Source organism: Polypterus senegalus, chromosome 15, assembly GCF_016835505.1.
Source record: "Polypterus senegalus isolate Bchr_013 chromosome 15, ASM1683550v1, whole genome shotgun sequence".
Classification (NCBI taxonomy): domain Eukaryota; kingdom Metazoa; phylum Chordata; class Cladistia; order Polypteriformes; family Polypteridae; genus Polypterus; species Polypterus senegalus.
Window position 1 is genome coordinate 136028409 of NC_053168.1, and position 13634 is coordinate 136042042.

At 35.9% G+C, this 13634-nt stretch overlaps 1 protein-coding gene across 2 annotated transcripts in view; it reads left to right on the top strand.

The window, feature by feature from the left end:
- atp9b (ATPase phospholipid transporting 9B) overlaps window positions 1–13634 on the top strand; it is a 329584-nt gene that overhangs the window by 93515 nt on the left and 222435 nt on the right. For both annotated transcript variants that reach the window (XM_039737704.1, XM_039737705.1), the window contains exons 6-7: window positions 1362–1420; window positions 3455–3506. In XM_039737704.1, coding sequence (XP_039593638.1) covers window positions 1362–1420; window positions 3455–3506 — 111 coding nt within the window. The remainder of the gene's footprint in view (window positions 1–1361; window positions 1421–3454; window positions 3507–13634) is intronic.

The following is a 13634-nucleotide window of genomic DNA, read 5'->3' on the forward strand; positions in this document are numbered from 1 at the left end:
TTTATATTGTATATCTGAATGTTTTTACTTAATCAAAAGCTTTTTTGTCAAATATAATTATCCTCTCCCATTGCCAGATAATTTTGGTTATTTGTTTTTTTTTTTTTTCCTTTTCTCTCTCTGTCTTCGGAGGCATTTTTTTCGCAGTTTTATATACATGCATGCATACATACATACATATAGAATCATCATCACCGGTTTATCAGCCGTTCTCCTCATGTACCCTGGTTAGTTAGATTCCCACAAATCTTTTTTTTCTTATACTCTCCATAGTCCTGGCCATCCTTTCGTGGTGAGACCCCTACTTTTCATGTCATCTGTCACCATGTCCAGCAGTGTCATCTTTGGCCTTTTCCCTTTCATTTCCATCTTAGTGCACCTTTTTACCCATAAACCCTCTGTTTTTGTTCTGTATGTCCAAACCAGTTTGGTCTTATCACTCCTTGGCATAACACCTATTGCCTCCACACCAAGTCTTTATGTTTAGTCAAAATTTATCTTCCTCTCACTCTCTTCCTTCCAGCTTTGCTTCATGTTGGGCTTTCATTTGCCATGTCTCTCTCCCATAGGGTATACTTTTCCTCACACAACTTTCATAAGCTTTTCCTTTCAATACATGAGACACTCCCTTAGAAATAAGAATGGGGAACAGCTCCAAGAATTTCTTCCACACACCTTCTGATTTTGCTGATAACGTAATTTAAACTTGTTACAAAGCAGTCCATCACTTTCACACACTTTCTATAAAGGCTGTACTCCCCATATGCAGACAACTCTTTAACCCACTGCATTACTTATGTACCCACTTCTGACAACCCATGCATTGTATTGAGTTTCTCCTGACACCTCTGCTGCATGTGCCACATGGCCGTGCACTGAACTATTCCATGTCTTTTGCCCCTTTGCCTCCAACCATCACGTTGGTGTTTTGTGGATTAATCTTGAAACGTCTCATTTCCAAACTAGCTTACCATTTCAGTATTTTCTCCTTCATGTTTGTTTCACTTTTTGCCATCATTATGAGATCATGGACATACAAATCCTTCCATGGCAATCCTTCATGCATTTTTCCCATCCACCACTTACCATCACGAAAAGCAACTGACCTCAGAAAGGATCCCCAGAGCATTCTTTGTTGCCATTCCCTGTCCTGACAACTGTTCATGCTTCCTCATACATAAACATACATAATCAAGAATTAGTTGTAACAAAATGAATTGCAGGATGTGAAGAACCCGAGCAAGCAGAGTTAAATAAAATTTTGCCACTGTGAGAAGAGACTACATGAAAATGGATAAATGGGATCATCTAGCCTAAATTAACTTCTGTTATAGATTAGTAATACCTGCTTGTTTTTTTAGGCAAAGTGCAAATGAAGAGCTCTGACATACAAGTGGGAGACCTAATTATAGTAGAAAAGGTTTGTCTTTCTATTTTCTCATTTACAACTTAGTTATTAAAATTGCTCTTGAAATGCATTGTGCTTGTGAAACATTTTCTGTAATTAGTTGTCAAGTATGCTGTATACTTATAACTGCAGAAACAAGTGTCCCGATAATAGTGCAGTGCACTCCGAATCCCTGTGCGGAATTAGTGGCAAAATAATATGTGTGTAACGTAGACATCATGAAGCTAAATATTCTGCTTTTTATTTTATTCTGCAACATGGTGGGTATCCCAAAAGCATCATTATGCTAAGAACATCATAAATGTTAAGATTATTTGGTAATTTACAAGTGTTTACCAAAATCCCTCCTAACTAAAATAATGCTTTACATTCTTTGTAATCTATGTATTACCTAACCGACTCATTAATCTTTAAGTAGTAGAAGTTGGGGCGGCACGGTGGCGCAATGGTAGCTCTGCTGCCGCCTCGCAGTTAGGAGACCTGGGTTCGCTTCCCGGGTCATCCCTGTGTGGAGTTTGCTTGTTCTCCCCGTGTCTGCGTGGGTTTCCTCCGGGCGCTCCGGTTTCCTCCCACAGTCCAAAGACATGCAGGTTAGGTGGATTGGCGATTCTAAATTGTGTGCTTGGTGTGTGGGTGTGTTTGTGGGTGTCCCTGCAGTGGGTTGGCACCATGCCCAGGATTGGTTCCTGCCTTGTGCCCTGTGTTGGCTGGGATTGGCTCCAGCAGACCCCCGTGACCCTGTGTTTGGATTCAGCGGGTTGGAAAATGGATGGATAGTAGTAGTTGTAGTAGATGTTGTTGTAGTATAATAAATTGTGCCTTTCCCATGTGCAAATCTCATCAGAGATTCTCAAAAAGATACAAGACGAATGAAAGTGCAGAAAAAAGATGATAATCTAACATGGGATACAAACTAATATCAAGACATTAAACACCATATAAAATGATAAATACACTAAACACAAAGTTTCAGTAAGAAATGGTAAATTCTCAGAAAATGTACACTATTAATATTTATCCTTTATTATATAGCTAAATTGTTCTTTTAAAATAAGTGTTCTAAGGTTGCAACTAGCTTTTCTTTGACAATTTCTACTCTATATTGCAAATTTTCTTATCGAGATATGCAGAAAGAAAGAAAACAGAAGGACAGGACTGTTTAAGGAATGATAGTATGGCTGCAGTGTAGAAAACTGACTAAAAATAACGGGCATTGAATTCACTGTCTGTTTCTGTGAACACTATGTCAAGAATCATCTGTGAAGATAATATTTTGCTTTTAGTCCTGCTTGTTGTAACTGTACAGCGCTTTGGTCACTTGTAATGCTGTGTTATTAAGCGCTCAACAAATAAATATGGTATGGTATGGTAAGATTCTCAGTCATCCAGGTGAAGTTATCTGGTAGTTGAGTCATGGCAACTGGACTTCTTTCTTGTTATGTAGATGCGTTTCACTGCTCATCCAAGCAGCTTCTTCAGTCTGAAGAATGTTGTTAGAGACCACAAATTTATCCTCCAGGTTAGTTTCACTACACACCAGCCCTGAATAGGCTCGTTGAGTAAAACAAAGGAAGGGGAAGGTGATGGTAGAATGTAACAGTCACACCTTCACAGGGCAGGTGAGAAGTGAAACTAACCTGGAGGATAAATTTGTGGATGGGAATGTCCTAGCACATCGGGGAGAATATGCAAACTCCACACAGGGAAGACTCGGGAAGCGAACCCGGGTCTCCTAACTGCGAGGCAGCAGCGCTACCCACTGCGCCACCGTACTGCCTGTAAACAATATCAATTGAGTTTTTCTTTTTTTCTTCTGAAAATATTTACCCTTGATATTTTTTATAGTTTTTGACTCCAGATGTTTGTATTATTAGTATGTACTATATTTTTCTAAAGACTGGCTTATTAAGGCACCATTTTGTCCAGCAGAGGAAATAAAACAATAATATAATTTAGTTAAATGTTACATTCTATCATTTTCTTAAAATTCTGTGTTGTATTACTTAAGATGATATTTAGATTGTTATTTTTGCTTCTTTATTTTAGAATCAGAGGATCCCTGCTGATATGATTTTCCTCAGGACATCAGAAAAAAATGGTTAGTATTAATATAGAAAGAATGCTCCAATGTAGAGATGTGTAGCGATGATCTCTTTTCTTTAATGCTTTTTTTCCTCTGTATTAGTCCATTTTTGTGTCCAACTTGGAACTGATGTTAACATGCATACCTTTAAATTTTATTTTAGAATTCCATTGACTGCACATCCTATAAAACTGCAGTTTTCTGTAGTAATAATGTTTAGATGTTAGAAGTATTACCTACAGTGCATCAGTAATGCTTCCTTTAGTTAGTCAATGTTTCTTTTTTATACATCGATAAACAGAATGTCCTTGGAAGCATTGTTGATAAAGTTATGTTTTTGTACTTCTTCATTGTGAATATGTGTGTCCATCAGACATCTGTCAATTGGTTCAATTAGGGTAATTTTATTTTTATAGCACCATTACCACAAGAGGCTTTAAAGGGCAAGTGAGATTATAATGTGGTATCAAATAACCACATTTTTGGTTTCCCTTTTGCTTTTAAGCAGTTAGAGGTTATTTTGTACTGATAGCCATATTACTTCCCTTTGAGTCCAAATGACATAGGAAGTATTAAATAAAAAAGAGGTTAAAGAGTTAATTGACTTCCTATGTCAATAAAAATGAATATACACCAACTGACAACATAGGATACTATGCAGATTTCATCCTGTAGATACAATGGCCCCAAAATCACTTCTTGGGTTCAATCATCATCATCGTGGTCTTGGCTCTGTACTACGTAACAAACAACTTGCATGTATTTTTAATTTAATACACACATAACTAAAAGATAAAAGACTGTATCAGTGTCTCCATTGTCTTTACCTCCCTAATCCAACTCCACTTATTATCCAGTATATACATTGTTTAACTAGATTTAAGTGTAATACAAGTAAAGAAATGTGATAAATATCTCATTATCTAGTGTTAATTTTGCAGGATGAATCAGAGGAAGATTTCCTTGCTGAAAATAGTCCATCAGTTTGATTTGAAAAAAGTACTAAATTATTAAACAAGTGGTACCTAATAAGAAGGTTATTAAATGTCACAGACAGACTATCTGATCTGTGTGAGGTGATATTAACTTCCTCTCTGCACTTACATTAGATAGGTTTTCCCTCTCTGTTTATTAAAAGATAGCATACTTCATTAAAATAATGCGCTATTGTTTTTGTTGATCTCAGTGCGCCAAGCAGAACTTGCCAACTAAAAGGCAGCATTATGAGGATTTTGGAAATTAAAATATGTGTAATTTATTGGATTATATCCTGACAATTCATCTTCCCATCCATACTTACCCCCCAATACTGTGTCATGGAGAGCTAAAACCTATTCTGGCTTCATCTAATAAGGGCAGGACTCAACTCCAGATGTTCCTATTCAAGAGTTTAATTAAATATATTGGGGAGATATATCTCAAATCTCAAATTTAGCATCTTGTTCATGACTACATTTTAAGTATTACTTCATGACTGTTTTTATTAAAAGATCATTATAAGAGAAGTAAGAGTTGTTGAACATAGTGACCGATAATACAAAGTGATCATTTGTCATTTGTATCTGTGCCTGCCCAATGTGCAGATGTTTCATTTTTAATATGTTATACAAACTCTAAAAATATTCACTGTAGTTAGTTTTTTTTGGCATTTTTAAATAACTTGTAAGAAGGAAGGAGAGGGTTTAGTTTTAATAGTTTGTATTTAACCAGCCTTACAGCCTTAAAAGATAACATTAAAGGCTTAACTCTGTTTGTGACATATAAAATGATGAAATATTCACATATTAATCGTATGTTATGGCCATGTACTCAAAACAACTCCCCTGTACAGGAAACATTACACACAAAAAAAAAAGTCTAATCGAATCTTTAGAGTTCAAATAGTATTGAGTAAGATAATGAAACCTGCTTTGTCTTTGCATCTTTTTAACTTTAAACACCCGGACCTCAATAATAAAAATCTAAATTTTACATTTGGTTCAATTTTTTCTACTCATAGTCTTTTCAGGTTATATGCTGCTTCATCAAATTTCTTATTTTTTTCCTTAATAATAATTCCAATAACTAATAGTTACAGCTGCTGTTGGGATAGTTCATATGAAAGGGAGAAATATGTATAACTTGCTTTCTTATATCCCTTTATATAAAAGGAAAGAAAAATCAGCATCAAGACGTTCATGTGTTCTGTAGGTGATATAAAATAATATTGAACTGCTTGACTGCTATTTTAAAATTGTTTTGAACAAATGTATAATAAGTAGTCAATCGAGTTTGTAATAAGGAATACAAAAAAGTAATCCATAAATGGTTCCTGGAGATAAAAAATTCATAAGATTTTTTTTTTTTAATCAGTGTGGAAGTCTGAAATATATGCAGTTTGATCAAGCCTGGATTAAAAATGTCATTCTGCTTGTCAATAAAGAATTGTGATGAGTTTGGTGGTATCATATTGACTGTGTATTAAAAGTCTGTGTCCTATTGGGCCATCAGCTGATTGTTTAGAATGTAAATGATGCTGCTGATGGCTCTAGTGACTGATGGCTTAAATTCCAATTAATCAATTGCTTCATCAGTTTCTTAATTCAGATCAAATATCTCTTGAGTGCATACTCTTCTTTCAATGGTATTAACAGAAATAAATGCTTTGAAGCTAATTTTCATCAATCTCTTATAAATGTCAATATGCTTCCTAGCTGATCCAATTTGATGGCTTTGTATCCTAAATGTTTACATTAAATTGTATGTTTGCTTATCCAAGTTTTTTTTTTTTATTGAGCAACACTGCAGCTACTGTAAATTTAACTTCTCAATCAAACTTGTCATCATGTTGTAACTGTTTTTCTTGTCATCAGTTTGAGAAGTCAGCCTACATAGTAATTTAAGTTGTTATATAATGGTTTAAAAAATTAAGATGCTGGTAAATGATCTGGCATTATGTCTACAAAGAGTCAATGTGTTCTTTCTTTTGTTGAGAGTATACTAATATTTCAGCACTGCCTTCTTTGTAATACATAGCTTGCAGGCTACTAATATTACATGGCACTTTATTAACTGTTTATGACAGGTTCGGGCGAGCCTTCTCACAATGACCTCTCAATTAATTCACTTGACGCTGTCTGTCCTTTGTGATAAATATATCAGTTTATCTTAACTCGGCTGCCATCAAAGCCATCCTTGCCTGACAACCCTTGTCAATTATACAAAATAAAATCAAGTATTCATAAGTAGCCTGTAATAGGATATTCACAGACAGATTTAATAATTCAGTTTTGCTGAGGCTTAACTGGTATTAGTTGTAGCTAATGGTCGCCTTTGTAAAAAATTCATTGCAAACAATGCTCGAGTGAGAAGATAGGCATAATTATGCATACTTGCTGTACCTTAGATAGTTCAGAATTAAAAGTTTATATTAAAATCTAATAAATAATAAATAGGTAGATATTATACAGAAAAGTGAAGGGTCTGGAAAAAATACTTTAATACTTTACATTGTTGTGATTGTATTTACTTTGTTTTTTTGATTTAGGGGTTTTGTTTATGTAACATATAAGGTAATAACTAAGTCAATTTTGAAAAAAAGGAAAATTATACAAAACTGGAAAGTGATAATATTTAACATATAAATATTTTAAAATATGTTAGCCAGTTGATTTCTGCTTCTTCTAATTTTTTTTGTTAAACTCAGTTATTTAATAAGGGGGCAAGCATGATACCCCAGATTGCCAAATATGTTACTGTGTTTGTGAAATTTGCACATTTTGTTTTATCCACTTGGGTTTTCCACAGGAACTTCTTTTTCCTTTCCACATTCAGTATGAGTGTGGATGTACATGTGGGTATGCCCTGCAGTCGACTGGCATTGAATCCAATGATTTTTTTTTTTTGCCTTGGTCTTAGTGCCCAGCAGTTGTGTGTTTTATATGTAGTCAAGAACAAATATGTGTAAAAACAAAAAAATAATTAATCTCTCATAGTATATTTCACATAAAAATTCATACTTAGAATTTTTTTTTTCTTTTCAACAAAATGGAAGCTTTATACTGAAATAAGGAAAATCTGCAAAATGATTTTTGTGCTTTTACGTGCTTGCCTTGACTTTGCTGACTAACCGCAGAAGTTGAAAACAGTCGGTTTGCGCCTGAGCTAAACAGTGGATGCTGAATCATCACCGGCACATTGCGAACAACGTGTCTTCCTGCTTTATACAGGCGGGCCGGGATTGCACCTCCCCATATGCGACAAGAAAGTAGTTAAAGAGTAGAAAGGTTCAAGCAACTGATGGACTCCAAACACCCACTTCACCATCACCAGGAGGTAAATCACCGGCTACCTTCTCGTCGGAGTTTCGCCACAGTGGAACCCCTTAACTCCCAAAGTAGTCGACAAAACAGGCTTGAGAGGTGGCAAGAGACTGACTGTAGCCCTACCAATGAAGCTCTTCCTACACGTCAAGAGCATCTACCCAAAGGAACATCCATCTCTAGCAGAGATTGGGTCGTGCTTAACTGAGCTAGGTCAAAGGTGGGAAAAACAAGGGACAACCTATTTAGATGAGGCCTCACAACAAATGCTGAATGTCCCTGTGGTGAGCCCACCAAACAGTGGACCACATTCCCCATGAGTGTTCCTGAGGCCCTACATGTACAGATGAAGATCTTAAGGATGCTAATAATGCCTCTCTTACCTGGATATGGCAGTGGCATGATAAGATATTATGATGATGATAAAATTAAATCTTAAATTAGGCAGTAAGAATCGTATGTTACCAAGACACTACAAAGAGGGAGCCAGCCTGCACCTTTGATAAACGGCCTCCTTAAAATGTCTGCTATGACTTTGACAGGTAATTAGAATACAGTAACTTTAACTTGAAGAGGATATCCAAACCATTATTTCATACTTCCAGACAAAGTTTTTGCAGTTATCAAACATTACAAGGTTCACCCTGCACCTCAGCAAATTTGGCCAAAATACAGATGCCAGGTGCCTAATGTGCATTTTTTTGTATATGAGAGGAGAACTGGAGTAGCCAAAGAAGGACCCATAAATAAAGAGGTCTTAAAAAACCCCAAGGGGTTAGTGGGCCCAGGACTCAAACATAGTGTCATGGAGCTGTGAAGGAGCAGTGCTTACTACTGTGTCATCCCAGGATTCTCGCTTCATCAAAAGATAACTAAAATGCAGATCAAACAATGACAGCTCTTTTCATCAGAACACAAGGTCTTGTTGTGTTTATTATCTTGTGTGGTTTCTCTTTTTAAATGTTTGTTTTCGGTATCCTTTCAATGTAGTGAGAAGTCAAGCACAATGACACCTTTTATTGGCTAACTAGAAAGATTATAATATGCAAGCTTTCGAGGCAACTCAGGCCCCTTCTTCAGCTAAGATGTAATCACATTACATTACACCTTGCCTGAAGAAGCGTCCCAAATTGCCTCGAAAGCTTGCATATTATAATCTTTCTAGTTAGCCAATAAAAGGGGTCATTTTGCTTGACTTCTCACTATATTCATAATGGTTAACAAGGTGCAACACCCTAGTACTACAGTATCCTTTAAATATATATTATATATTTACCAACTTAATAGTCCTATTTTATTTTTGGAGCAATTCTCTAATATTCAAGAAGATCTGCAGGAGCATAGTCTTAAATGCATCAACCTGTACAATGTCAACATTTTTATGATTTTATGTAAAAATTTCTCATACACTGTTGTAGCTTGAGCAATAGTTAAACATGGCATAGCCTTTCTGTGTAGCATTTACTGAATAATTTAATGATGCTTAACTATAGTTTTTTATTTGAATAATTGACTAATTACAGTACTTACACTGTGCCTTTTAAAATTGCCTAAAACTCTCTATTACCATACAATACCAATAAACATATACACTGTCATGAATTGAATGGAAAATTACGTTTATTATGTTATAGCTGTAGTACTTATGACTTATAACAACTAAATGCTCAGTAGTTATATGAGGTTTGTCTTTGCCTGTATCTCTTTATGCTTGTCTTAAGTATGATGTGTAATTTTAGTCCAGAGTATACTGTCAAGGTAGAATCATTCAACATAACCCTTCCAAATTAGATATTTTAGTCATTTTGCTCAATACACACCTAAAAAAAAATGAATAAAAATCAGACTTTATAAAATTTTCTCCAAGTATGTTTTTAGCAGGTTACCAATCTGGGGTTTAGTAGTTGCAAATGTGAAACCATGGCCTTGATTTCATCAGGAGTCCCTTTATATTTTCTTAAACTTATCAAATTTAACTAAGCTTACACATGCTACACCAAGAATACAAAATGTGATTAATACGCAATATTCGAAACACAACACATGCCCTACTGGGACAGCCATACAGTAATATTTGTGTGTGTGTGTGTGTATATATATATATATATATATATATATATATATATATATATATATATATATATATAGTCACAAACTCCATAAATAGCCATAGCAAGGTTTGGGGCAGCCACCCATATAATTGGTTTCCTGGCCTGCAAATTGACGTTTAAATGATTACACTGCTGTGTACAAATCCGAGTCCAAAACAGAATTGAGGGAATTGGGAAAAGATGGAGCCTTTTAAAGGGGAAGACAGGAAGTGAGATCAAAGGGGTCGGGCTCAGGAAGGTCTTCAGCCATAGGCTCGAGCCTGGACGTGACATCACAGAGGCCGGAGCCAGCAAGGACTTCTTCCATAGGCTCGGTCCCGGAAGTGACGTCAAGAGGGCCAAATGGAATCTCCCGTGAACGTGAATGGTCTGCAGGTAAGGGAGAAAAAGAGTCCGTGCATTCTGTCACATCCTGGTATGATTCGGAACTGCCCTTACTCAAGCCCTTTAGCTGCCTCCCATGCGCACGTGTGTGACAATAAATATACAGTATATATAATATCTACAGGGTGGTCCAGATCTAATTATACAGATTCAGATTGTCTGGATGACTTAGATTTATGTGGGGACGATTCCAGTTCGGCATGAAGACAATTCTTCATGTTGTCAGTTCACACACTTCTCGATGCTCTGGGATTTTTCGGGTGATTCTCTATGTAATAAACTGAATAAGTTATAGTGTTATGAAAATTGCATAATTTGATCTCTATCTATCTATCTATCTATCTATCTATCTATCTATCTATCTATCTATCTCTATCTATCTATCTATCTATCTATCTATCTATCTATCTATCTATCTATCTAATATTTGTATGTGTATATATAAGAAGAAGTTATTGGGGTTCCATACCAAACTATCTACTGATTGCACCCAGCAATTAGCTAATTGTAATCCTATAATTTAACAGAATCACTTTTGCAGATTAGTGGCTGAGGTTCATAATGTGTCTGACTGGATTAGAAATGTGACAAATTAAAGGTGAGGCCAATATTCATGTCATCATCTTCTTTTTGTGATAACAGTGATTGTTTCTAACTGGAGTCATTCCTCAATGCTGTTTTATAAAATCAGCTTTTTCTTTGTCTAAAGTGTCAATGCTGGCAATTGCCTTGTGACCTCATCATTGATCCCATCAAAAACATTGGCACAGAAAAATCATTTAAATGTAATCAACATTTCATTGTTTAAGTATTTTAAGGTGCTTGTGGTATGGTTTTGAATGTCATTTCTGACATAAAGTTGTTTAATTGTTTAGACACTGGGTTTATTAGTCCATAAATAATGAATTTCTTTCGATTTTTAATACTTTTTATACTCTGTATACCGCTCATTTTGTGATTTAGTACAGAAATTGGTTTTTATCAAAAGAGAGTACCATTGTATTTGAGATTAAGAAGGTTTATAATGACTTAAAGATATGTGTTTCAACAGTATACAATTTTTAGAGCAGACTGAAATGCACATTTAATTATGTTGCAAATTATTCTGTGATATTTGAAGGGCTCACTATTTTGAAGATAGAGGTGGTGCTAATTTATATGTCATCACAAAAGTGCACTCACCAAACCTCGACCATGATTTATTTGTGAGTGTTTCATGTTGTGGTCAAGGTGGAATACCTTTACAGACAACAAAACAGGGTAACTGAAATAGAAAAGTAGCTTACACACAGACTCAAAAATACATTCATATTTTAAATGAATGCTGTATTAACATTATTATATTTTAAACTGGTTATGCGAGTCAGAAAATAAGGTGATGGATGGTTAGATAATTTTATGTGGTCAGTTTTCCATATTTTGCAGACTACAAAATTTTACCAATAATGCTTTCAGGGATGGCATAAGCCCCTTCTTTGCACCATAGATTTTCCTTTGTTGCTCGATACATTGTTTATAGCTCCTTGAATAAACATTAATAGTTTCTATAACAGTGATTTTTGTTATTTGCTGTAGACAGCCTTGCTACTGTCCGTGAAATGGAATGTTTTATGCAGTTGTGGTCACTCTGCTAGGTGATAGAAAAAGAGTAAGAGTAGGGCAGATCCTGGCATTGTAGACCTTGGCATTGTCACTTTACTCTGTATTTCATATCATAATGACATAAATAGTGAAACTCCATGTGAGCCAAGCATATGTTCACCGTATAATGAGATTATCTTTTTTGTGGTCATATCTTTTTTTTTATATATATTGTGACAGATAGGGGGCGCTATCGCTCCCTTGAACCCTTGGCCAAGATGCCAGACACCAGATAAAAGTCCAAAAGTAGACTGTATTTATTCTGCACAGTGCACCAAGCACCCTCCTCTCCACTCATTAACAATACACTAATCAATACTCCGATAAACAACTCTCCACACTCCCAGACGCATTGCCACCCTTCCACCCAGCTCAGCTCGTCGTCTGGAGTTCCCAGAGTCCTTTTATATTCCCTGACCCAGAAGTGTTACCAATCCGCAGTCCATGTGATTCCTTATCACTTCCAGATCAGATAAAAAGTCGTCTTCTTCACCCTGGAAGCACGTCATTCCCCTTGTCCATGTGACTCGGACGTACTTCCGGGGCGTAAGGCAAATAAACGTTGTTCCTCCCTGCAGCGGCCCCCATGGTATCCAGCAGGGCTGTGCATAAAGACTTCAATGTCCATGATACCCTGCTGGTCTTCGGGGCACCTCCATACCGCAGGGAGGGCTCCATCTGGCGGCGTGGGGGTATTGGCCGGGATGAACGGCCAGCCATACATCACAATATATGTTTTTCTCTTGGCCGGTAATTGAATCTAAGCAGAACAACACCTGGCCTGATGTTTTGGCTAAGAAATAAAATGAATATTAAGTAGTTCATTATGTAAGTCATTTTTTCATATCTTACACAGTTGTAGCCTTTTTCCTCACGCCAGGTTTAACGTAATTCCTTTTTAAACATTTTGCAGTTTCACTTGTTGTCATTACATGATGCTGTCTTTACTTTAAAGAAGCGCTAAGAATTGATGAATTGCTAGTTTTATGGTGCAGCAAAGCATAATGAATAAATGAAATTAATCATCCTCAACATGATACATTCTTAAACATTTTTTAATCTAAAATAATCCATAATTGCTGTGTATTTGCATTTTTACATAATTAATAAAAAAAGAATATAGCACATTCCAGAGCTGTGTAGTTTTTATTAAAGCCTCTATTGGCAGGTATGACAGCCTCCACCTGTGTTGTTTCTATTCATGCTTCTTAATGTTTCTGCCACCCTTCCTTGCAGAGTTTTTCTCTCTTCATACTTTCTGGTGTACGCTACATATTTGGTAACTCCATATCTGTAGACTTTTAACCTTTGATTTATTGGGCTGGTTAAAACTGTATCATTTGTGTCTGTGAGTGGTTGTTGTGAAAAATCATTTCAAGTATTTTTGAAGATCGTCAAGAAAAGACTTGAGGCTCAGTGAGTAGAAATGCCCCAGCAGTACTCCCATTAATTCTAAGGAAAGCCTTCTGACTAGGAAGTAATTTTCAGTGAAGATTTTGCAGCGAAATTGTGTAGCCACTAAAGCATTTCAAGGTGGACGCTTCTTACCCTGGTATTAGAGAATCTTCCAATGATTTAATGTAGTCTTTGTAAAGTCGATTTTCTGTCTGAATTAACATAAAACTAAAACTGTTTGAAAATTGTATGTCACTTTGTTAATGTTGCTCAATATTTACTTTGTTTTGTTTTACTTAAATGTTCTACTT